This window comes from Seriola lalandi, unplaced genomic scaffold (assembly GCF_002814215.2).
Source record: "Seriola lalandi dorsalis isolate HSWRI2012SDOR001 ecotype SW California unplaced genomic scaffold, Sedor1 jcf7180002054518, whole genome shotgun sequence".
Lineage (NCBI taxonomy): Eukaryota > Metazoa > Chordata > Actinopteri > Carangiformes > Carangidae > Seriola > Seriola lalandi.
In genome coordinates, this window is record NW_019525071.1 from 459,067 (window position 1) to 485,963 (window position 26,897).

The 26,897-nt window shown below is 41.4% G+C and overlaps 1 protein-coding gene across 3 annotated transcripts in view; it reads left to right on the forward strand.

The window, feature by feature from the left end:
* The window catches only part of kcnq5b (potassium voltage-gated channel, KQT-like subfamily, member 5b), a 115,412-nt gene that overhangs the window by 63,758 nt on the left and 24,757 nt on the right, over positions 1-26,897 (forward strand). For all 3 annotated transcript variants that reach the window (XM_023413710.2, XM_087175925.1, XM_087175926.1), the window contains exons 2-4: positions 18,858-18,948; positions 21,027-21,153; positions 26,707-26,882. In XM_023413710.2, coding sequence (XP_023269478.1) covers positions 18,858-18,948; positions 21,027-21,153; positions 26,707-26,882 — 394 coding nt within the window. The remainder of the gene's footprint in view (positions 1-18,857; positions 18,949-21,026; positions 21,154-26,706; positions 26,883-26,897) is intronic.

Consider the following 26,897-nt stretch of genomic DNA (forward strand, 5'->3'; position numbering starts at 1 on the left):
CGTCCTTTTATGGCTCCCGGTGTCTAATATTCAGTATTTTATGCATATTTCAGTTTTACAATCAATTAGCAGTATAAGCAGCTGCCAAAGCCGGTAACATCCGCACCACGCATTATTCATTGTTAATTCATATTTTTGGCTTTTTAAAAACCCTTCAGCTGAGAAGCTAACATCTACAAGAATGTGTTTGGAAATGGTTTGTTTGGTTGCATCAGCTGTGTTCATTCATATCATTTTAGAGCGCGATAACAGCCCTCTGCTGGATGTGTGTGTGTGTGTGTGTGTGTGTGTGTGTGTGTGTGTGTGTGAGTGAGAGATGCTTTGCTCAGCGTTTGGGGTTCAATAACTTCTCACTGATGTGAAGCATCAAGCCAGAGCGCACTCGATTGTGATGTGATTAGTTAATTGGGTGAAGATGTGGAAAGCGAATTATGTGTGTATCTCATGCTACACCACTAATGGATGGAAAATACCTCCATCTCTGACCTCATCCTCCCCACACCCTTTAACCAGAAAACTTCTCATAATTTCCAACTTGTGCATTCTAAAGTAAATAGATTTAGCATCTCAGATTTATATCATCTTTCCATTTGGCTTTCTCGGGCTGTCTCTCATCACGGCCGCGGCTTGAGCCCGGTTGTAATTTACTGTGAGGTTGTTATCGTTACTGTAACAAAAACAGCCAACTGGCTCCTGTATTAGTGTTTTTTTATCTTCCCCGACCCTGTGAATGCCCCTCGTTTGAAAAATGTGCCTGGTTATTAAAAACCAATCTTACACCATAAAACGTCTCATTGTGTAACCAGAACATTTTTCTGTCACTCCGAACTATTGGAAGAAGCTTTTATGTGCTTCTTGATTTCTGTTTTTGATTTCTGATTTCTGTGTTACTCCATGGTGGCTTCAAGTTCAAATTACCTTGAACAGAAAAGTCAACAGTTTTTCCAGAAAACAGTGAGCATGATTATCTGGCACTTCAATTATTGTTTCCACAAAAACCGAGCAGCTCTCTCAGTCGCACGCATCGGTCTGAAGCGTACCCACTCTGTAAAAACGGCATAACAAATCCCTTTAACAGAGACACTGAGGGCCCGCCAAAGAATGTGCTGTTCACCACTGTGCGACTGAACAGGAAGTGTACTGCTTTTCCACAGCGCTCCGCCGAAAATGGTTTTCCCATGAACGGTGGCATGCAATCAGGTGCATGTGTTTTCTTGGCTGTAACGTCTGCCGTCAGTCGGAGCGAAGAGATCAATAGAGCGGCGTCGGGGGAGGAGCCGGACTCCCATCAATCACTCTCATCCCTCTCAGCGTCTCAGTGGCGCAGCAGCGAGGAAAGGTGCTGAAAACTTCAGAAAAGTTGTCGTAGCCGAATTTACAGAGGCAATAGTTGAACTCCTCGTTTAACGACGGATGACCCCCGACCTTTTGACGGGGCTTATAGGGGTGGCGATGGCGGGAAGGTGCATCAGCCACAGAGAATATACTGTTATGGCTAGACTTAAGCCTCCCTCCTCTTTGCTTTGTCCGCCTATTCATCTCTGTCAGACAGTGTTTGTTGTTATTGCTTTTATCCAGCTGAACTCATCTTCATAGTGTGAGAGCAAAGGGATGAACCAGGGGCTGGGTCTCATCTCATCACACTGCAACCTAATAATGTAAATCTCCAGCCTGATATTATAGCTCAGTGCTGAATATGCTTTAAAAACTCATTGTGTTTCATCTTCTGCAATGAATGGTAATGAAAGGGCCTACGCATTACAGTTTACAAGGGCCCACACAGTGTAATGAAATAATGAGGGAACTACAGTATATAGGAAACACTCCCAGGTCCCGCATTGTGAGGTTTGTTTGCTGAATGTGTTTTATCATCTCTTCATGCAGCTAAATAAGTGTTCATGGTGACGTTGGTGGAAATGTGCTGATTTTTTAACTTTCCAACCACCTGCTTCATCAACAGAGCACGTCGGTGTGATACAAGTGTCCGGGTGACTGGCTGTAGTATATTGCGCTTGAACAAGTCGGGGAAACAAATCGGTGGCTGATGTTGCTGTTGCTGACAAAAAGACAAATGTGGGGAGAGAGATGAAGATGTGTCAGCTGCAGTGGAGGTTTTGTGTTTTGCTGCAGCAGCAACTTCCAAAAAAAAAAAAAAGAAAAAATATTTCCTGCACTGATGTTTTCATCAATTCATCTGAAATCTTCCACCTCATTTCTCTCACAGCCTGCAGGATGCTATACATTTGTATACTGACTTGTCAACATGGCAAAACGTGTTGTAGGACTGGTAGAAATGTTCCTGTAGCTCAGACATTGACACTTCTTTAACATATTATTTGTTATCTCAGCTATGTTCAGTTCAATATATATGTATATATGTATTTCATGATACTTGCCATATGCTATAGCCTAATATCTGTGAGCGGTTCATTAAGGCTTCCTCCTTTTTAAAGAAGCTGGAGTAGTTTATCTACAACACAAATAGTTGCTGGTAAAATTCACATGTATTTAATGTTTAGTTTTTTTCTATAGGAATGTCATTAATTTAGCAGGATATTTGGTCATAAACCAAAGTAAAAGTTTTGACCTGGTGATGGTTCTAGATGAAAAGTCAGGGCATCAAAATGATCACAATCCATCATCCGAGGACCTTGAATGTCTTTGCTAAATTTTCGTGGCAGTTCATTCAGTTGTTGTCAAGATATTTAAAAACAAACCAAAAATGTAAGCTATGGGACGACAAGTTATCAAGGTTGATGAAAAATAAGGAAATGAGTTATGTACTGTATGTTATTTTCTGGTTAGAACATTTTGTTTGCATGACTCCGATATTACTCTCTACACTAGATACACCTGAGACGCTAAGTCTCTCGTGTTTCCTGTGTTTGCAGCATTGTTTTATTCTGAATGCTGCCTCTGCGTTGCCAACGTGGACACAAACAACATACTGTGGTCACTGACCCGTTTCCAGCATTGACACACGCTCTCTTCAGAAAAAGCAGCAGTTTTATAATCTTAACTCCCTCCGGACACGACGTGCTCAGTGTGAGTCAAATGACAATACTGTGTGTGTGTGTGTGTGTGTGTGTGTGTGTGTGTGTGTGTGTGTGTGTGTGTGTGTGTGTGTGTTGCAATTAAGTGACAGTGAAAATAAATATCATATGAAAATAAATAATAACCAGCTCCAAGACTATTTTGAAAAACCTAACTTGTCCAAAAAGAGGATCTAAAATTTTCTGGCATCTTTATTTAATGAAGCTGGAATCTTAAAGAACAAACTGTTTGCTTTTTTTTTTTGTTTTTTTTACCCACAGATGCTCCAACAGCAGCTGTTCTCTTAAGAAATAAAAGTGCAGAATGAATATAATTACTATAAATGGGAATGAATCAGACATTTAGTTTTGCTTCCTGTCTACATGCTCACTGGGGTCTTCAGACTTGCTGGTGACGGTTTCACCCACACTAACTGGATCAGTTTTACAGAACTTGCAGCTGAACAACTGAAACTCAGGCACCTTGAACTCTGCACAGATCTGTATGTCTGTTTGTCTTTGAGCTGCTTAGATGAATTTGAGGTTTTAGTTTGAGAAGCTGTGTGTTTGCAGACTGGCTTTTGATCGTCTGTAACTTGTCCCCGATGATGTGTGTCGAATAACTGCATCACAAGTCACAGTGGACCTGCTGCACCCGCTGCACCCGCTGCACCCGCTGCACCCGCTGCTGTCATTCCACGTGTTGTTGTTGTTGTTGTTTACTGTGTCTGCGTTCTTCTTCCCTTTGAGTTTGACAGACTAAACCATTTGTAGGGTTATTATTGAAATCCCTAATGTTTAGAAAAATCGGATATGACACTATCACCATCACCACTGATGAGATTACAGCTGGGTGAGCTGAGGTGATGCTGGAAGGATAATAGTTTAGTTTTGTTCCGAATGAAGTCAAAAAAACACTTAATCTGGATTATTTGAATGAGTTCAATCCCAAATAAGTGACTTTTACCAAAACTGAGCTTGTCTCTGGGCGTGTGTAGATCCTTGGCTGGAAAACAACTTTTTTTTCCATTCACATGTCGTGCAGTGACAGGCAGGTTGTCTGCTGTGGGGTGACTGATGATCTCCTGTGTTAGAAGACTTTGGGTGGTTTATGGTTGCTGCCATTAGAGCTGCTGACACTCGGTCATTTTCCCTCTTACATCAGATATTTGCAGAGAATCATTAAGGCCTCATCACACAGCCTCCCCTGTAGTCCTCTGTATCTTTTTATGATGGCTTGTCAGTGTTGGAGATATGGACTCCCTGTAAAGTCTTTAGTATTCCCCTGCAGGTCATTCATCATGTCACCCACAGGTCATTCATCACAACATTATTACATTTCCAATGATTGTACTCCCAGTCTCCCACTAGAGAACTGAAAGGAATTTAAGTGGTACTATTTAGTGTCTCTTCAATACAGTTTTAAGAAGCTGAAATATATGTTGCATTCACAGGCAGGTTATTAGACATTTCATCATCAGACAAATTTGTCTCTTGACAGAAAAGTTTTTGCCCTCATAGCAACGTTTGGAGCATCTATTGTCTTAATACCAGAGGCAGCGTGTGTGTGTGTTTGTGTGTGTGTATGTGTGTGTCTGTGTGTGTGGCACAAAACGCATTTTGTGAATGGATGTGGAATTCCTCAATAGACTCTCTGTTGTGCTTGTTAGTCATCCAGTTGCTGCCCTCCACCTCGCTCCCCCGTCCCTCTGCCCGGTTTCCCCCCCTGGTCTTCGTGCATCTCTGACCTTGCTTCAGGCTTCTTGCTCCTCGTGGAAACACTGGTGTGTGTAGCCGTGTGGACGGATCGTAAGATATTCACACAGATCGCACAGTAAATTGCTCAGGCCTCCAAGCTGTTTTTTTCTCTCCTTACTGATTTTTTACATAAAGTGTACACACACACACACACACACACACACACACACACACACACACACACACACACACACACACACACACACAAATATATCTATGTTGATGTAATATGGGTATTAATGCCAGAAAGGTTACATGCAGATACATTGACTTTTTATGCACCGTTTATGCACATTTTAATGTCAGATTTTAGAATCAGGCAAATTTGAAATGAGGCACCTTTAGACCGAGGAGGAGGTGAGTGTTGTGTCTTCAGTTTGCTGTAGCAGTGAAAGACACTAGGGCTGAATACCACCTACAAAAGCTCACACTGATGGCAGAAAATCCAATAAGATGGTCAAACCAAAAGTTAAGGGAACATTGGTGCTCGGATGATGACGAGCAACGAGACAGTTTTTCTTTACTACTTGCTCATTCTTTACTTTTTACTTTTCTAAATGTCGTAATTACAACTTGAACGATGTGCAAAAAAAACATCATATTGCAATTATTTTGGCAGATATTGTGATTGTGATAAGAGCCACCGTTTTTCATTTGGAGTGATCATCTTTGCCTTTCACTTTGAGTGGAAAAAATATAAATGATGAATGTTCCTTTATGTCTGGAGAATATGATTTGTTGGCCGGGGCATCTCTGTCGCACCATGATGCTTCATTTCTGGTCTGACAGGTGTGCTGTGACACATTTGGATATTGCAATTGGCCATATAAGATAAAATAAGATAAGATGTGTTACAGCAACAAAGGGGAAAATACAAAAAAAAGTCTCTGTGCAGCGTCAGTCACCACTGAGAGAAAGTTGAAAGTTGATGGTACACATCTAAAGAGAGGGGCAGGCCGGTTGAACGGAGTGATTGTTCTAAGTGAAGTGACGTAATTCTCCAGACTGAGATTTTTCACCGTTTGTGTCAGAAAAATTGATCACATTCAAATTCACTTACCACGGAAGAAAATCAGAAACATCAGAGGAGCCGAAGATGGAAAATAAAGATTTCCTGTTGATTGAAAAGCTGTCGTCAAAACACATATCTGTATTTGATTAATAATTCAGCTGGCACAGCCGCGTGGCCCAGTTTAATGTTCTCAGCCATCAAGCTCATCCTTCGTTATCACCCAAATTTAGACTCCATGGAGATGGATGCTAGACGTCGGCCCATCGACTGGCCCGGTCCTGCGCTGTTGATTAATGGGGTCCTTGCTATTTTGAGGTCACAGGGGTTTGCCTGAGCAGATATCGCAGTGAATGAAAGTGCTGCACGGCTCTTAGCTCCGCCGGTCTCCTCCATGCTCAAGCTGGAAAGTAATGTGTGCGCTCAGTTTGGCCCCGTGAGCCAGAGTTTTTCAGGGAGAGTGTTTTTTTATTTAATTTGAAGCTCCTAAGTTTGAAGCACAGGGTCAATTTGTCTTGATGGCCTTCGGTTTAGCGCTGACCAGCTCTGCAGAAATTCTTTTGGTCTAAACTCTGCTGACCTTTGAGATTCCTGTTTTCCCACTTGATGCCGTCCTGAATGAATTGAAGCCACTGACTTTATTTTTTCCACACTGCCGATTCATCTTCCACACATACAGTAGGTTTATTTATCTGTGAATTTGACCTTTGAGTCGGTGGCTGTGCACACCACAGGGGAGCGCGGGTGCGGTGGTTCCAGTGGATGTCTGCCAGAACACCATCTGGACAGGTGATGCTTTTATTCAAGACATAAAGGTTGTAGTTTTCCAAACTCTGCGGGATTAGTCCTGGATGCCGCCTCACTCCTCTTCTATGTCTGTCTCTCATTATGGCGTGACAATGAGAACTCTGTGTGTCTCTGCCACTCCCCGACCTCTATGAGTCTATGTCTGGGTTCCTCATTATCCCCTCACCTGGCTCCATTAATACTTGTTTGCCTAGAGGGAGATTGGAGGTAGAAGTTGGGCGGAGCCCAGAGGTCCAAGTATTGACCCGTCACTGGCTGGAGAAAGTAGACAAATAGCGTTGATCGATGGAGAGAGACGCTGAAAAGTGGGACGCCGACCGAACCGAGCACATCGCAGCCGAGCAGATGACTGCAGCAGAAAGTCACTGTGGACGTTTTCTGTGGAATAGGATCAATAGGTTTGCAAATGACACACATCAATCCCTGATAATGATTGCTTTGGACAATATCCTCTCTCATAACAGGGATAATTGGAGCTGTGTGTGAGAAATACTCAAATTAAAGTAGTGAGGATGAATCGTCAGGCAAGTCTGGTCCTAATGGGCCCATTTAAAAAAAAAAAGAAGTCACATCAGTCCCAGATGACAGCAGAGTCTCTTGATTGTGATTCATCTGAGGCTGGGTAATGAAACAAAGAAAGAATTCATCGATAAGAACAAACCAATACACAGAAAAAAGAATTATTTATTTGAGGCCATGTGGTAACAGCTCTGACATACTCTCTTAAACCCAGCGACCACTGTAGCCCTCTACATAAGTGCCTTCACGACATAATCACATTACTTTCAGATTGGTGCCAAACACTGCTGAGTGCCCAGCATCTCTGTAGCTGCCCAGCACAAGACTTCACATGAAATACTCACCGACATGTGGAGTGGCTGAGTCTCCAGATGTGTGGCAGGAGCGGAACTGTGACTGTGAAATCTGCTCCACTTAGAGTGTGGGTGAAACAGTGAAACAACCACACATTATTAACATCAGATCCTCAAATGAACACTTTCTCTACCGACATATAGTGAGCAGCCTGCAGCTAGTGAGTGTAGTTTAGCTATTGTGTGTAAGTCACGCATCGATGTCAGAAATGGCAGCTTTGCAAATGTGAGGATTTCCTGCTTTTCTCTATTTATATTTTTTATATTGTAAATTGAATATGTTTGTGTTCAGGACTGTTGGTCGGATAAAACCATGTCACCTTCTTGTGTTTTACAGACTAAACAACTGAGAAGCAATAGAAAAACATGATGACAGCGAACATTGTTATTAATTTCAGCTTTGAGAAGATTTCTAACTTTGTGATCCACATAGTTTTGAATGAGATACATGTATCAAAAATTCATATATATGAATATACATGAATCAGATATAGTTCTGCAGTCAGAAACATCACATGTTGTCCACATTAGTTTCATTATTTGTTACATTATATTTATAGTATTACTTTAATAGTACACTAGTACATAATATTCATATATACTCTAAGAATGAGATACAAAAGTGGCATTATATTCATGTTTATTCATATCAGTTACACAGTTAGTTATGGTGGTTATGACACACTGTCTATTCTATTGTTTCAGAATAAAAGAAGGTCACGTCTAACAATGTCTGATATCAGACGTGATGATGCAGTTAACAGGTCTCTCGAGCTTCCTTCAGCTAATGTTTACTTCAGCTTCACAGACTGAGAGGACAGACCACCTCACTGTTCCAAAAGATTCCGAAATTCTACACTGAACAAAAATATAACTTGTATTTTTTTTTTGTTGTTGTTGTTATTTTGTTAAGGGTTGAAATTACAGATCGGATACTTTTTCTAAGCTCAAATTTTGTTCACAGATGTGTTTAGATCTGTGTTGATGAGCATTGCTCCTTTGTCAAGATCGTCCATCCACGTCACAGGTGTGGCAAAGCAAGATGCTGATTACACAGCATGATTACTGCACAGGTTCGCCTTGAGCTGGTCACAGTGATCCCCTTTGTACAGAGTTCATCATGTTGTAGATTGTGGCTTGTGGCCTGTCGGCCCACTCCTCTTTAAATGCTGTACAAAGGTGCTGGATATTTGCAGGAAGTGGAACATGCTGTCGCACACACAGATCCAGAGCATCTCCAACACGCTCACATGTCTGGTGACTACACAGGTCACGCAAGAACTGGGATGTTTTCAGCTTCCAGGTATTCCAGGTATTGTGTACATCATGCTGCAACATGAGGCAATGGCAGCGGATTAATGGATCTTGATATGTCATGATACATCTGTCTGTGTGTGTGTGTGTGTGTGTGTGTGTGTGTGTGTGTGTGTGTGTGTGTGTGTGTGTGTGAGCTACCTGTTTTGAGTAGATCAAAAACGGCTCGACTGTTTCGGTTTCTGCAGACATCAAAGAAAGAAGAGTGTCTTTTTGTTGTTTGACCCACTCACATAATGCATTTGTTCAGGTCCTGCAAACACACAGTATAGCCCACTTAAATTTAATTTCTGGACAACACAGCAGAGCTTCACGAACAGTGAGAGGCTGCATCTTCAGGGTCTGGCTCATTTGTGAAGTCAGAACTGTTCTGTGCCCCCCCTTTTACTTTCCATTACAGATCCTCCTACAGCTCTGCTGATGGAGTTTTAATTTGCACAGCCTCTTTACGTGGCTCGACATGAGAGAACAGGACACATTAAACAGGAGTGCTGCTTTTACAGGTTTTATATACTTGTGCCTTTATATGGCTGTATTGCTCTTTCTTTTCTAACACGCATATTAAAGGCCTTTAACGTTTCATTTTTACATCCATGGCAGATTTTGCTGAATTTCCATTGTGGTCTCTTGGCTGTGTTCAAATGAAGGACAAGTGTGAAAAAGCTGTGCACTGTGGGTGGTCTCTATGGCTTTCTCAAGTGTGCCTGTCTCGTAGCGCCTTGGCTTTTTTGCTTCTGTAATAGTACATCATTCCTCAGCACAGAGGCTTCTCTTGTCGTGTTTCTTTTTTTGGAGTTGAGCTGTGATATCTCTGCCCAGCTGCGTGCTGCTGTGTGAGGGGAAGCATTACAGGATAATGCAGCCTGTCCATCTGCTTTTTGCACTCATTATCTTTTTTGGGGGCAGAGTGGGAAATGAGGTAAGATGAAGGAGTAATTGGTTATACAATCTAACACCAACTAGGGCAAGATTCTGGCGTATATAAAAAGAGATGCAAAATATCTAATTTCCCACAATAAAGACTCACAGACTGTACATGATGAGCTGGAAGAGAACAACCTGCATAGCACACACTATGTTCCTAAAAACCTTCCAGCTCCTCGTGTGTCCTCGAGGACATCAGGACACGATGTTACGTGTGATTTTTAAAAGTATTTATTTAACTGCTGTTCGCTGTCAGCCCTTTTTGTCTCAACCTACAGTGCAACTATAAGATAGTTATCATCTTGTCAGGGAGAGCACAAGTTAAAATGTTGCACATCTTCGCTCACAGACTTTAATTATGCCGCCACCAGGTTAATAAAACAAGAAAAGAAAATCTTGAAAACTGGAAACAAAATGAACTAAAGAGTATTTTCAGCCTCTGTAGTTCTACATGACTCTTATATTATTAATAGACAACTGAACAGAAAGAAATCCAACCTTCCCTTGTTGGGTGTTGAGTGTTCTTCACTTGAACCCAGCATTAAAGGTTTTCATGTTTAATGGGGGACGAAGTAAAAGACTGACAGGTACATCTAACAGCAGGTTGAAACAGGAACAACTGTCTGCATAATGTACTCGCATTCATCATGACAACATGACATTTCACAGCAGCTCATCAGTGCCCGGTCCAACTGTGATCTTCGATAATGGTGCAGCCATTTCACATTCGCGCTGTATTCCTAGCACCTCCTGGGGCCGTCAGTCTATGAAAGTGTTGGGCAGTAACACAGTAGTTACGGTGACAGACAGTAATGTCATCACTTTTACTTCTATGATTGCAAGTGTGGTGTAGGTGCAGTATTGACAGTAGTTTAGTGTCTCTGCGTTCAGTAGAAAAACTGGTGTGGAATGTGGAGACACATTCTCCATGAGGATGGGTTAGGGTTAGAACTCTGTATAAAGATGGACGTAGCGTCACCCACAGGTTTCTGAAGTGAGTGAGCTGCTCACTCAGTTAGACAGTGTCTAATCCAACACTGGGCAAAGAGGTGGGGCGTGTCTGGAGCAGAGGCTTCAGTGAATGCCGGTTTAATAACTGTGACAAGCATACGCTCCCCTTAGCATTGTTAACACAGCTGGGCTTCCGGGAGTTCTGCTCAAAGGCTAAGCCAAGGCTAATTCATTGTTGGCTAATTAGCTGGTTAACAAGCTTAGCTTACAAGCCTGGTATGGTGAGCACAGACACCAATACCTGCTAATTAATGCTAATATATAAATAAAATAATACTAGAATTTCACTCACCTCAAAATACAAGAGTACAGACTTCCCCATGTTCTGTTAGTCAGTTAGATAATGTAATGAGTATCGATGGGAATTGGGGCTAATCGCTTTTGCTGTTGAGTAATTAGTAAAATGTAGCCTGAAAGTGAGGCGTTTAGGGGACATCTGTAAATTGTAGCAACACAATATAACTAGGGTTGCACTCTTCCCCTCTAAACTTCATGAATCTCTGCATGTACATGGGTCACATGCACCTCCCATCACCACATGTCATTTCTCAACCTGTGGGAAACACTGTGCACCTAATAAAATGCCAACTCAGAGTATTTACTGTAAAAAACAACACTGTGCCTAAATACTCTTCCAGAGGTTCTTGAGCAAAGCCTGCATACACACACACACAAGAGCCAAACAGCGAAAAAATAAAATGAAATCGAAGCGCTCTGTGTAGAAGAGTAAGAAGAGTAGAAAAATTGTGGTTTTACAACACTAGTTATACCAGTTACACCACCAGTTCGAACTGGTAAAAGGAGCCTTATAGTAACTCATTAATAAATGATGATGTGTTTTACACGTCACAGTAAGGCTCCTCTACCAGTTACTTACCAGTTATAAATGCCAGTAACTCATTAGTAAGATTAATGAGTAGGAAGCATCAATGTATGAAAACTGTGTTATAACTTGTTTATAATTATTTATGATTTATAAAGTGTTAACAACCGAACTAATAACATAATTATAAACCCTCTATAAATCCTTTATAAAGTGTAGTCTTATTGTAAAGTGATATCAAAATTGTAATTGAAAATCTCGACGTGTGTTTATTTTGCAGTGTAGGTCTGGGCGATATATTGTGTAACTCGTAGCATTCTCCATTATCAAGGGATATGATGAGTTGTTTATGAGGCAGGGAGGGAGCGAGCGAGCTCAGGGTTTGTTCGTGCAACCGTGAAACGATTGGACTTTCTATCCAACAGTTTTCTTATTGCTATTGATGAAGTATCTATCGTTGTTACATCTCCCAGACCTATTGCTGTCTGTTTGAGATATTTCAAACCTTCCATTGTTGTAGGAAGAACGCTACACAAATTAGGACGGTATTCTTAATATAGCCACAACATTGAAAATCCTTACACTATACCTTCTGTTGTGTGGAAGCGCAGCTCTCAGATCAGACTCTGCTGCATTATTTTCCATACTGTGTGCTGCCTGTGTTATCGAAACAGCGTCATTTGTCTAAACACTGTGCACAGCAGAAATCCTTACACACCAACAAACAAGCCCACAGGGCTCCTCCTAAACACCTCACTGGATCAATAGCCAGACGTCATGAAAATCCTTGCTCTCGCTCTCTTCTTGAGCCAACTTTGCAAGTTCATTTGCACCCGTCTAATCTGCCACAGCACATTCTGCTCATTCTGCTTTCTCTTTCAATGCCTCCTGCAGACTGAGATGCATAAAATCAGCGTAATAGGGAAGGAGACACACAATGTGCCCCCACCCCCTGCCACTGCTTCTTGACAAAATACAGAGTGCATCCCTGGCTCAGCCTCTCAAAGAGCCCAGGTACATTATGGAAATTGCCCTGTCGTCTTCTGTCTCATAGCGTAGTCCTCTGAGCTTCACAGTCACACTCATTTCCCAGTGCTCGCTGTCAGCACTGTAGCTTTTAACACACAGCAGTTGATAGCTTGTACAGAACACATGCACACACATGCAGCCTTGAGTGTTTGAGTGCAAGTGCATGTGTGATCGTGCTGAAGGAGTGTAAAGAGCGGGAACATAATTTCAGTATTTAAACAAATGACAACAGTTTAACAGTGTATGACATGTCATCGTCCCCCCCCCCCCCCCCCATGTAAGCCTCTGAAATGTGCTGACATTGCTGAGAAGCTGTTGGAATAGACACACCACACTTTGTCGGGGCGAATGTTAAGTATGCTTTGAAACTTACTGTGTGTAGGAATGTGAATGCGTGATGGGTCAGAGGTCATGAGTTCATGGCCGCGGGTCACAGTCACCATAAAAGGAGGTGGATAGTTATGTTGAGACGATAGGTGGTGATGTTTTTATGGATGATGTTTTGCTTAGCTTTATGGACCTGGAGATTCCTTCTGATGGCAGTGTGGCTAAATTGTACAGAAAAAAATATGATAAATGTTTTATCTCTTTGCTAATTAACTCGGCCACTTCTTTCAGACAGTGGAAGAAGTCCTAGTCCAAATCTCAAACCTAAATGTTAAGGATAAGCTTAAACAAAAGGACAAGCAGACACACACAGCAGCTATTACTAACAAGACAGACTTTTATGACAGGACTTTTATTGGGTTTTAGGTTTCACTTTGTATCTTCATCTCCACATAAAGTTACTGAGGGTAACACAGAGCTCTCATGTTCCTCGGCTCGACTTAACTTAAGAAGAAAAGTGAAAAGGTGGTTGATTTTGGCTCTAGTATTTTTGAATAGTAGCTTCTGCCACAGCATGCAAGCACACTGCAAGCAGGTGATGACCTCTGACCTGTATCCAGTGACACGGGTTAAACTTACTCTTACTAATTTTAATCAGGTTTTAATCGACGCATTTTCAGTTGGGGCGCCTGGTGTCTTAATGGTTAAGACACATACCACGGAACCACCATGTCCACGGTTTGATTCCCAGCCAAAGGAGCCTTGTTACATGTCATGCCGCTCTCCCTCTGTCCTCGTTTGTAGTCGGCAAAATGACAAAAAAAACAAAACAAACTAGCGACTATGGGATAGGATCACATCTGCAACAGTTGTTGACGCTCCAAGCCATGAATACTCAGTGGTCATTACTACAGGATTATGTGAGTACTCAGTACACCACCCATCTTCCAACTCAGACTTCATTTTGATCTCAACGACACACCCATAAAGTTTTGCGACTGTGTCTTGAACGGTTGTGATGCTTCAGTAACAAAATCTGTCCACAGACAGACAGACAGACATATAAACACCTGCCAAGGTACAGACCACATTTTACCATGATGACACACACACACACACACACACACACACACACACACACACACACACACACACACACACACAAAGACTCACAAGGTGAAAACAATACCAGCCATATGCTGTCTTGTCAGGTAACAAGTTGTTGACATTAATGTAAAGAAAGTAAGTCACCAACAATTTTGGAAGTCATTCATTGATCATAGTGCTGTATGTCATCAAATTGATAATAGTTTGTTTATTTACTTCCATTGTTTGGTGTGTATATTCAGATTATGTGGTTCACACTATTCACACAGTTATTTCCAGTATTTTTAATCATTTATGTTCAGTTCCACAAATAACCCCAGCTCCAAGTTTCTTAGTTAAATCCCACTATTTCTTCTGCGTCATAGTTGTGAAGTTCACACTTACTGGAAGTTAATCCACACACACTAGCCAATCAGCCATCGAGAACTTTCAGATGATGTTTTGAAGATGTTACATTGAGATCTGATAACATAAGCAACATCCCAGACAATAAGTAAAACATGAAATTGTGCTTTCATTTTAAATGGCGATAGTTTCCTGTTGTAATTCGCTCACACATCACATTATCCTCTGTATGCAATATATACTACATATATATATATTAATGGGTAATAAATACTGGTTGGTAATGGTTTTAATATGTAATTTGTAAGTGAGACACAGCTTAAATGGAAGGGTAATAGGGAGGAATCGGCAGAAAAGATACTTATAATGTACTGACAGAACTTTAATAATGTCTGTAAAGTCATCTCCGATCAAATAGCATCACGGTTTACACTGAGAGTAAAACTTCATGATGAATCAACAGCCCACTGGTTGAATCAAATGCCGGAGCAGAATTTGGTTTCAGCACCATGGACAGCATCAGAGACAAACGTGTCTACATGTCATGTGAATGAGAGCTTCTTCTGTATTCAGTCAGATCTCATAATTACAGCGGCATTATCATGTCAGTGTGAACTCAGAGGCCTTTTTGTTTCATTTGTTTGACCTTCAGAGAAATGGTTCTTTACACATTTACATCCTGTCATTCTGTTGGTGTAGAAGTTGCATTGATTGTCCCTTCCTACAGTATGCAGCTGTGTAAAAAGAGAAGTCCCTCACCTGACATAGACAGGGCAGGGGCGTGGTTAGAAATCTTTGAAATGGGGGGGTCAGATCGGGTCACAGATACAAAAAAGGGGCGGCACGTTTGCAAAATGAGTAAAAATGTATTAAGACTCATATTTAAAGGTGCTGTTATTGGCAATAATAATAATAATTATAATTAATCAGCCGAATAAGTGAACAACCATAAACATTCTAATATGAAATAATACCAATAAATTGCTGTTTGAGACAAAAGGCCCTTCTACACAGGAGCAAGACCCCAGTTCAAAATGGTGACAGATGATAGGCTAAATTGCATTATTGCAGTTCATGGACATTAGTCATTAGTCTTGCAACGCATTTTCAAACAAATCAATTATATTATGCAAATGAGAACAACACTCACCACTTGTTCAGTGGTGCTGGGTCTCTCTCTGTTTACATGTGAGTGGAGGAGGGGTGGGCGGTGCTTTTGAAAGAAGTGTTTGGGTGAGTGGGTGGAAGGACAGATGTCCCTGTGTGTGGTTGTGTGTGTATGTGTGTGTGCATGTGTGTGTTTGTATTAGCCAGTGCAATTTTCAGCCACTGCTGCCGAGAGCGATCACTCTGAGACACTGCAGATGAATTCAGCCACCTATGAGTGCAGGGCATCAGGACACACGGGGACCAATGGAACACTGGTTCATGGGATTAATTAGTGAACTTTGCCAGGTGCTAAATTACGCTGGCAGGGGGCTTTTTAGTATCTCTTTACCCCCTTTTTAAAGTAAATATATTCAAAATGGAAACCCGAGTTAGGCTATGGATGAAGGGAGTTGATTGTCACTCTGTAATTTTCGGCCTGACAACCTTGTAAGTGCGAGAGGCGTAGGTGTGCCGGTGACAAGGAGCTTGCTTTTCAGCTGTCAGTACCACAATGCTTGTCACTAGATGTTTCCCTCCAATCAAAATCACATTATTCAAATCTTTGGAAATGTCAACAGAGCAAACCTCAAACTTTTGATACTTTATGCTTTTAATTCACTCTGAACCTCCGGCAGCGCTATGAGCCATGTGACAGAGCAGGAGGAGAACGTATGGGTCGGGAAATAATGACATAACCATGCTCGTGGCTGTGGAAAATTTTGACCTCGATTCGGGCTCTGTGGATGTCAGAGAGGGTCCGACTGGGGTCAGGACAGCACAGTCCTGTACTGTACTGAAGGCTATGGGACAGTGACCCACTCTGCACACCCACAATTTTCACACAGGCACCATTCAAATGCTGGACGTAGTACTGATTGGCCCATTTTCAAGCCTGAAAGACTTCCTTTCAATTGCGTGATAATCTGAGGTCAGTTTGGCACCAAGGGGCTGATAGTAAGGAGTCCCCAGTCTCTACTTGTACAGCTGTGGAGATGGACAAACTGTTTTATGGGTAGAGCGAATGTCATGTTGCCAGTAATGACATTTTTTCAAGCAGAAAAAGGATTGTGTTGGGAAAACTTCAAATTACCCCGATAGACCAGTTTAACATTATATCATTGCATTGACTGAAATCCAGTTGTGAAACATCTGTCCCTGTACTTTCATGGCAGTAAACCGGTGGTAACTATGGCAACACATCGGTGGTGTGTGTTCTCCTGTTAGCACATCAGGCATGTCACATACATTCAATTCATACTTTTTAAGATTTCTATTAAAACCCTGTGTTCAGTTGCCATTTATTCAGTGATAGCTATTAAACATTATTCCATTAGTTCGCTCCAGGGCCTTACAGGAAGAGATGCATACGGCCATTTGTCCACATAATGACATAATTCAAAAGAACAGAACAGCTCGTCCCAGGCGTTTTGAAGAGGAAACATATTTCTGTCAGTGTGGTGAATCTTTTCATATAAACAAACACAGAAGTTTCTAGACTTCTTCTGTTGTATTGTTTGACAGAGTCACTGTTCAAAGCGCATTTTCCAGCCCCCACAGATCCATAACCGCGTTTTCGAACAGAACTCAGGTTCCTGGATTATTAAGACGTTCTTAGCATTAACACTGTGGCTCAGGAGGCGGAGCGGGTCGTCCACTGATCGGAAGGTTGGTCGATCTGTCCCTGGGCAAGATACTGAACCCGCGATGTGTGAATATCTGTGTGAGTTGTATGTGTAGGAAAAAGTGCTGTGTGAATGTGTGTGTGAAAGGGTGAATGCGGCTTCCATTGTAAAGCACTTTGAGTGGTTGATAAGACGAGAAAAGCTCTATATAACTAAGTGTAGTCCATTTACCAGCGTCACCTAATCAACCAGAAGCGAGATCGTAAGGTCAACTTGTGCTCCAGATTTTTATCCTTTCAATGTTTCAGTTTTCAGCCCTGTTGAATAACATGACACTTTCTGCTGCTTTCATTAAATATATTTGGTATAATCAATAACACATTTCAAATGTTGGCTCATTATTTTTATGCACATGGAGTCAGAACATGTCCACTTCACATTATGATATTGACACATTTCCTTATTTTACAGTGAGAGGGCAAAGACATCATACCTTTGTTTAGGTTGCTACCCCCTATACACTAAACTGTTTACTGCATAGTGAGCAGTGAACTGAGATTTTGGACACTTTTCCATCTTTGTTCATCTTTGCATCTATAAAATGTGACACATTGATTTGTGGAATAACAAAAAATAGTGTCCAGGCCATGAACACTACTTTCTCTGTTCAAATGTTGGAATATTTTAGCACACTATAATGGATGTGCAGAAATTTCACTCTGACTTCAGACACTCAAATTAATGGCTGCAGTACATGTATATAATAAATATATATAGTAAATAGTGAGTGATTTCGATTTGTTTATTGTCAGATTTCAGTCAGGAGCAGGAGGTAAATATTTGTCTGTCTGGAGGCTTATGGATCTCTGTGATGGTGTTCATGATGAAGTGAAAGTTTTTAGAGCCATTAAGGTTAGAGCTTGGTAAAATATCTCCAAAATTGAATTAGGATTGTGTAACTGTACAAACATAGAGGAGGACATGACTGAAACAAGCCATGTCTGCCCACTGCAACCTCTCCTTGGACAACAGTGAAAAGAAAGTACACACACAGCATTTTGACCAGTCTTTCTCCGGCAGGCTTAAGAGGAGATCTGAGATGATAAAACACAGATGTGCTCTCACCATTTAACATCAAGAGCCACCATAACTCCAAAGCTCATGCTCATATTTCAGACAACAATGTGTTTTTGGAAGATTCATGTGACGGAAAAAAGAAAAAAAAAACATGTTATGGTTATGAAGATGGAAGGGGCTACAGTTTCCCGGTGGAGGGAGCAACAGTCGGAGTGTGGAAATGGTCGGATGTTGCTTGTTTTCCAATAGCCGCAGTTTCACTGCTTGTTTCTTGCAAATCATGTTGCACAAACAAGCTTGATTAACTTGATATCTCAGGAAATTGAATAATAGCTGGGCTCATGGTTCACTGCAGAGAGGAAATAAGTTCTGTGATTGTGCTGCCAGGTTGTTCGTGCACTGCTCTTCCTTCACTGCCAAAGTGGGTTCATGAGTTTGTGACAGAGGAAAATACAGCAGACAATTCCACTTTAGTGTAGAGTTCTGAGCTCAGCAGACTGTTTGTGACCAGTGGAAAATATGTTTTGGAATCTGTGATTTGATGTGCTGGTCAGTGTGGTGGAGGTCATTGATGTCATCCTGTCTGATTCCAGTTGTGTGTACGCTGTGCTGACTGTTCTCCATTTTGTCTTTCTGTTGTGTTTTATTCAGGTTCATCTTGGTCTTCAGCTGCCTGGTGCTCTCAGTGTTCTCAACCATCCCAGCTCATCAGGACTTCTCCTCCCACTGTCTCCTCATCCTGGTAAGCAACTGGTCAACCACCAAAATAATGTTTTTAAATTTTGCCTTATTCCCTATATTCTTTATTTAATTACCAAGACATTCACACCACAGCCTCACCATGAAACCCAGATAGCGAAATGAAATTTTCTGGCCAAACATATCCCTGCTTCGGCCCGAGTCTGGCCCATATACTTTCGTATGTTGGCAGAGTCCGGCTGTGTGTCCACGAGAATTGGTCCAGATTCAGGAGTAGCATCTTACAATCATGCTTACAATCATATGGGCCAGATACGGGCCGTGGAACCAAGCGTATACTGGGCCAGAAGAAAACAAGCATGTGGCCCAAGTACAGGCCGGATTTATTTGCTATTTGGCAGTTACCTGGGCAGGAATAATGGCCAATACTTTCTTATTGCAGATATATTAGTATCAGTGAATGTGTTGGTTAATAAGCAGTGAGAAATCACAGCACAGAAAGACCAAACTAGTTTATTTTTCAAATGCAGAAGTTTTGCAGATGCTCCTGGTCAGTATATTAGTATTTGTACAAGCTCTACCTCAAACACATCAATTTTAATATCATACTGTTGGTCCTCACTACACTGTTTAAGTAAACCTAACTGTCACACACAGTGATTATCTAAATGCTTTCTAATAATGACATTGTGCGATTTAACATTTTTTTCTTCTGAGGTTATTCCGTTCACAGTGTGACCTCATTGGATGTGATTCAATTCTTATGATACAGTATGATTATATTTTTGCAGGCACAATGTGGGACCACTTCCTGTCCCTAACACACAACACACACAGCATGACGCGTTTTCTTCTGGTCTCAAATTAATCAGTGTTGCAGTCATGATTTTAGAAATACAGAGTTCATTGAGTAAGTTTTCCTCTCTTTCTTTCTTTCTTTCTTTCTTTCTTTCTTTCTTTCTCTATTTGGTCCAACTGTAATTAAAATTGAACAAAATGATTAAACAATGTCGCACTCAGCCTGTAAAAGCTCGTAAGTTTTAATTGCAGAATAATAACTCTTACAACATACTGATCCATTAAATTTGGTTATTAAGAATTGTGACCATTATTAGGAATATTAAGCATTATCACTGGGTGGAAAGACTCTGTAATGGAGACACAGTGGAGAGTTGTGCAGTTGTGCTTTCAGCTGAATGCTCACATCATACATGCGACCATGCTGAAAATGACAATGCTAACATGTAGAGGTTTAGCAAGTATGTTTACTATGTTCACTATCTTAGTTCTTGCTCATTAGCATGCTGCCATTTGCCGTTTAGCACTAAACACAAAGTACAGCTGAGGATGATGGGAATGTTATTAGTTTTGCAGTTACCACATTTCATAGCAATCCATCCAATAGCTGTTGAGTTATTTGAATCGACCAGAGAGGTTGACCTCATGGTGGCGCTGGAGGAAAAGTCAGGAGGTAACCATAGTGATGTCTTCATGTTTCATGACGATCCATTCAGTATTTCAGTTTGGACCAAAGTGGTGGATGAACTGACCGACTGACCACATGACTAGCATGGCTAAAAGGTTTGTGTGTGAGTTTGTCCATGACAAACCCTCAGGACCATCCAGAGAGGTGTCTTGGGTGCGACCTCAAGACAAAAGAATAAATCGCAGAAGAAGACTTCAAGGCCATCAGCGGCTGATTTGTTTAGTGTCGGCTCTCAAACTAGTAACTTTACTCAGGAAGGACAGATCGAGCTGCCAGTGGGCACAGGAGCAAAAAGGCTCTTCAAAAGACTCTAAGTACGACTCGACATGTTTTTCAAACGCCTCTAACTGAAAGAAGAGGTCATTCTCTTCACTGATTATTATTACTGCAGCTGTAGCCGCCATTTCACAAATTGCGTTGTGCTAATTGCAGTACAGTGTTGATATCTAATGGAAGCTGAATCACCGTGTGTGCATTAACAGGCGGCCTGTTTGCATTAATGATGTATGATGATATATGATGATGTATTTGATGATGTTCTAAACTGGCGAGCAATGACTAATCTATGATAACTGTTCTACCGCATTAGTGTCCTCTGTTGCCATCACAGCTATTGTTTCTGTGTTTTTGAACAGGAGTTTGTGATGATTGTGGTGTTTGGGTTGGAGTACATCATCCGTATCTGGTCGGCAGGATGCTGCTGTCGCTACAGAGGATGGCAGGGACGACTGCGCTTCGCCAGAAAGCCCTTTTGTGTCATAGGTGAGTTGTTGGAGCAAAACTTTCTATTGAGTCTCCTTTGTGGACACAGACTCTAATAAATCCCCTCATAAAAGTAATATTTTCCATCAGCAGTATCATTTCTCCTCCTTCACCGCTTCACCTTTCAGTTGCCCGCCGCTTGCCCTCTAGTGGACTGTGGTTGTCGCAATTTGATGTCAGACGTAAGCACGGTTCCACAGCACGCTATTGACCAGGGTTTGCTCGTGTCATTTTCAGTTGTGGTCGGAGCTCATAAGAGCAGCGAGCATTTACGTAATGAGGTCGCATTAACTGCCTTTTATTCTTTCCACTGTTTAGACATGGATCTCTCTCTCTGCTGCTTCTTGGAAAGTAGAGTAGGGTGCCTGAGGGAGGGAGAGCAGGGCTGAGAGGTCGCGCAGGGTGCCATGAGCTCCCGTCGTCACACTTTGTAGTGGGTTGCTGTTGGTTGCCAGTTCTGAGGGCATGTGAGCAAAACAAAGGGGTGAAAATGAAGAGAGAGAGTGTGTGTGTGTGTGTGTGTGTGTGTGTGTGTGTGTGTGTGTGTGTGTGAGATGGGATAAAGTGAGAAAATGAGCTGAAGTCAGAGCACCTGAGCAGTAGAGAGACGGACGGAGGGGATGCAGGTTCATTCGATGATCTGTCCCATGATGCATTTGTGGCTTTGACAGATAAAACTAATTAAGAAATTAGGTGTATCGTTTCGTTTTCTCTGTACTCTCATTTGCAGAGAGGAACCCTGTGACTTTGCTGCCACTGTGTGAATGTTTCTAAGGTTTCTGTGTTTGAAGATAAACCCGTGTTGGTTGGAGGGTTAGAGGGGAGTCATTCTGTCCCCAACAGAATTTGTTCATTAAAGAAGCTCATGAAGTAGTTACCACTGAGAGCTCTAGGAATACATGGATCAGTAGAGCTCTGACTCTGCCTGAGTTTTGAGTTATACCATAGAGCTAAGTTGATCTCCTTTGTTATATTATCTTCTTTTTTTTATACAGTTGACTGTCATTCGCTTTGACCGTGCAGCACTATCAACAAGATGATGAATTTGGGAGGGACTAAAGTTAGCACAGGAGTCAACTGTTATATTGAGACATGGCACTGAATTAAACGCTGATGGTATCACTTCTTTAAATGGGCGAGGGTGTGGTTAAAACAGCTGGTGGGTTCATTTACACTCTGAGAGAAGCTAGTTGAGTCTGATAATGAGATAAACATGGTGTGAAGGCTATCATTACTGACGTCCACATGAATATCACAGTTACCTACTGTAATGACTGTGTCTATACTAAGAACCAATTTTGATAAAAAAAAAAAAAAAAATTACATAAAAATTCAGAGTACAAGCCAAGAGTGCAGTACACTACAACAAATAAAACTGGCTGTAGTACTTTCCACTTCCAGTGTGCAGGTCTATGTACAAGGCTTTGCATTCACATTAGGTTTAGGTTTAGTATGGATTAATGAGCTTGAGTCTAAAATGGCTGCGACTCCACCTCCCTGGCCAGTGCCTCAAGGAATGTGAGTATTAATATGACTGAGAGGGGGGATTCATTTAGACTAGCATAGTCAACATGATACTGTTCAGTAAGACTGTATAAATCAATATGATGATCTGATATTAGATCATTTACATATATAGCTTTGGATGACGGAGGTCTAATGAGTCCACATTTAATTCTCTTATTTTGTTGTACTATTCCAGTGGTGGTTTTCATTTTTTTTTTCCTTTTTATGTAGAGCTCCTCCTCTTTCTTGCTTTTGATTGAATGAATTTAAGTGGTCGGGGGCCAGACACAGTCTCTCTGGGGTGTTGGCTGGGTGACTGATCCAATGGATGTGCAGAGAAGCACGTAGGACTTCAATTCTACCTCCTGCTCTCAACTGTCACGGTTTTGGTTTACTTATAAACTCGGTCAGATTTGTGAGAGCTGCTCCATCCAGCGTGGGTTACATGCCAGCTCTCCTAATCAGACCAGGTCTTCCCCAGAAACTCCTCCTGTTATCAATATTTGCTGGACAACACCTGAACAGCTGAATGACAACATGTGACTATTACATGTCATCACAGTGCAGATAGAGGAGTAACGTGTGTGATTTCTTACTGACAGACTGACTTGAATTTGGCTCCAGAAAATTACAGCATTGTAGTGAAAACAATAACTGAGTAAATACGAAGGAGGATTTAACACTCTTCGTACTTCAGTGAGCCCTTTCAGTCATAATGTTTTTCCACTGTGGAGCTAAACATTTCTTCCCTGGACCCTCTTACTGCTGTACATCCCATTACTCTGGTAGGAAACCTAATCTCAAATTAAAATCAAAAAATGTTATTATTGCTAATAAAAAGCCTCTGAGAGTCATCTTAATGAATAATATCAATTTAGTGTGAAAGGTCAATCTTGGACTTGTGAGCAGTACATGTGACAAAATAATCCCCATAACTCAAGGTCCACTCATGAGATTTGTCTGTGCTTTCAACTACATCTCCTGGTCTTCATCAGCAAATTGATGAAATTAGATGATCACTGAATTACCTATACATTCCACGTGTAAGTGAGTCAACACCTGAGCCAGTTTCATTCACTGGTGAAGACTGTGAGATGTGGTTGAAAGCTCTTCATGATCTCTTCCTAACTTCTCATCAACAACAGTAAGACACAGTCTGTATCCAGGGATCAGCACTTCACTACAACCCTTGGTGTGCGTTACTTTTCCACATAAGCAATTACAGTATCATGACAACTGGTAACCTCACCTCTTACTTTATATATTAGTACTATTTGATCTATGAGCCATAATGAGGAGCTCCCCTGGTTCACCTGCAGAATCTCTTAAAGCCAACATTGTGCTTTACTGGGAATCTGTTTTCTGTTGGAGCTGCCCCTGGCACAGATGATTGTACCCAAAAGTTAAATCATTCAGCTAATTCATCAGTGGAATTGTTCAAATGGATTTTTTTCACATGTTTTGCTGGTATCATCACACCAGATGGAAACTCTGTTAAAAAGTTTATTTGTGGCAGCGGGTATCCTCAATTACTGGTTATCAAAGATGCCTGTGAACAACTTGGCTGGAATAGTGCAGAGTCATATTAGTGCCGGAATAATGCTCGCCAAGGGTAATAGTTTGCTGCTTCTGTGAAAACTCCTTGTGTGCTCATTACATGCAGAATTTTAACACTAAGCTAAAACGCAAAGCGTAGCGTAGTGTAAGTGTAGTTTCCTATACAAGTGTGTAAACATATGTTCGAGTCAGAGAGGGACAAGAATGAACTTAAATTAAAACTGAAATGTTAGTGGAATGAAGTTATTTGTCCTCTGGAGTCATTTAAAGCTCATTAAGACAAAAATCCTTCTATGAGGACAGAGACGTCACTGACATCAAGGTTCTAATGGTGCGGTCACAATGGATTTCGCTCCCCATTCATTTCAATGAAAAGGTTTGATCGCAGCTGCAAACCCACCTCCTCCACCCTCTATTATTATTATTATCATTATCATTATTATTATCATTATCATTATTATTATCATTATTATCGTTATTATTATTATTAGGGCTAATTGATAATTATTTAATCGAAATATAATCAAAATTGCAATATGGCCAAGTGCAATATCCAAATCACAGAAGCTTCAATTTTTTTTTTGATGAAGGTTAAAATGTGTCACAATATTGTTGTGCATTGTTAGCACCATAAGCTTTGTGGTGCTGCAGAGACGCCCCAGCCTACAGATCATATTCTCCAGACGTAAAGGAACATGTTTATTTGGTATTACACGCAACAAAAATCATATCATTTTTTCTTCTGCCAAAATAATCGCAATACGATTTGTTTGTTTTTTCGCATATAGTGCAGCCCTAAATATTATTATTAGTATGATTTGTTTGATCAGTAACTGTACAGTTTATGTCTTACAGAAATGCTGTTGTTAGCCTGCTAGTGTCATGGGTTGCCATGGTGGACTTTTCTTGTTTGAATTTATGTTTGAATTTAGTGTTCTTTGTCTGACCTGAAACGAGACAAGAAGTGAGTATCAAAATAAAACAGGAAGTACGAGACAAAGAAAACCAAATTCAAATATAAATTCAAACATAAAATGTCCACCATGGCAAACCATGACAGCTAGCTCCAACAGTTTGTACCGTAAATGTGCTAATAATAGTTACACCCTTTGACAGATGGCCTGTTGGCCTGTGCACGTTAACTCACATGGTTACCCGCCACAACCACACACACTCGTATCAAATGCACCTACACATGGACACATAATCAACCTTCTGCCATTCACTTCCCCCTGAGTTTTTTTTCTCTCTCTCTCTCTCTCTCTGCACCTTCAAAGGGAGTGAACCCACTGGAGACCCTCATCCCCTGAGTGTCATTAATGTATTTTTCATGGTGCTGCTTCTGACTTTTCCCCTTTTCCCTCCCTCCACTATGAGTCAACTGAGCCATCAGCCACACCTTGGTCAGCATTTTCTCTTAAAAAAAACCAACACTGCTCAAGGGTAGGGTTTCACATGGCGCGTCACTGAAATGGAAGATTTGTTTGTGAGCAGAGCAAAGGCGGAAAGAGCAGGAAAAATGTTTTTTCTTTGAGTGAAAGGAGCTTTATTTGTCTGTGTTCTTTGTGGGTTTGATGTTATTCATTTGCTCAGTGTGGTTTCCTCTGGACAGAGTCAAATCTGTTTGTGTGTGTGTGTGTGCCTGTGTGCGCCTGTGTGCCCCTGTGTGCCTGTGTGTGTGTGTGTGTGTGTGTGCCTGTGTGTGTGCCTGTGTGTGTGTGTATGTCTGCCTGTCAGCGCCTTTGTTTGTTGATGTTTGTCACAATTTGCAGCACATACAGTAATACGGTTTGTCTGCCCTTGTGCACTCCAGGATATTCTTATGAGAAACTGAATAGAAACAAATCTGAAGCCTCGTTGATATGCAGTGTGCAGATGTTTATCATTTCTGATATATAACACCCCGTTTGTGAATTCTATTCTTCACTGTGTTTGCGTCTGCAGCAGATCGATGTGGTAGCCAGGCGACCTCTATGAACATATAGTGTATATAGGATGAGTACACAGTAGAGCATTGTGCTGTTGATGCCCATGGCAGCTTATATCATTTCCACTAATACGGAGCCTTTGTTGGGATAATTTGCCACAGTGAGGTGACAGCAGCGAGTTTTAGATAAACATTAAGCCAGATCCTCATATTCTGACCCCAAGGCTTGAGTGAGCAACACAGGCTGTCTGTTTAAGATCAATATTAATAAGATGTACTTGCCTTTAGGTTAGGTTTTATCATGGGTGAGCACTCTCTCGCTCTCTGCTGCTGTGACAAGTCATTTGTATTTCTTTTTGTTGTCATGTGCATAAACACATGCAACCTATTTGCATGACTATGTCTCTGATGTGATCATTGTTATTTCTCAGTATTTGGCTGATACAAAAAGAAACTAATCTCCCTTCATCTTGCTTTCAGGATTGATTCGTAATGAATCATAGGTGTTGCAGATTTTGTTTTTCTTCTGGTGAGCCCTTGTGTGTTGTTTCCTCTCCGGTCAGACATCATCGTGTTGATAGCGTCGGTGGCGGTGGTGTCAGCCGGCAGTCAGGGCAACATCTTTGCCACCTCGGTCCTGCGGAGCCTTCGTTTCCTGCAGATCCTACGTATGGTGCGGATGGATCGGAGAGGAGGCACCTGGAAGCTGCTGGGATCTGTGGTGTACGCACACAGCAAGGTAGGGGCGGGGGAT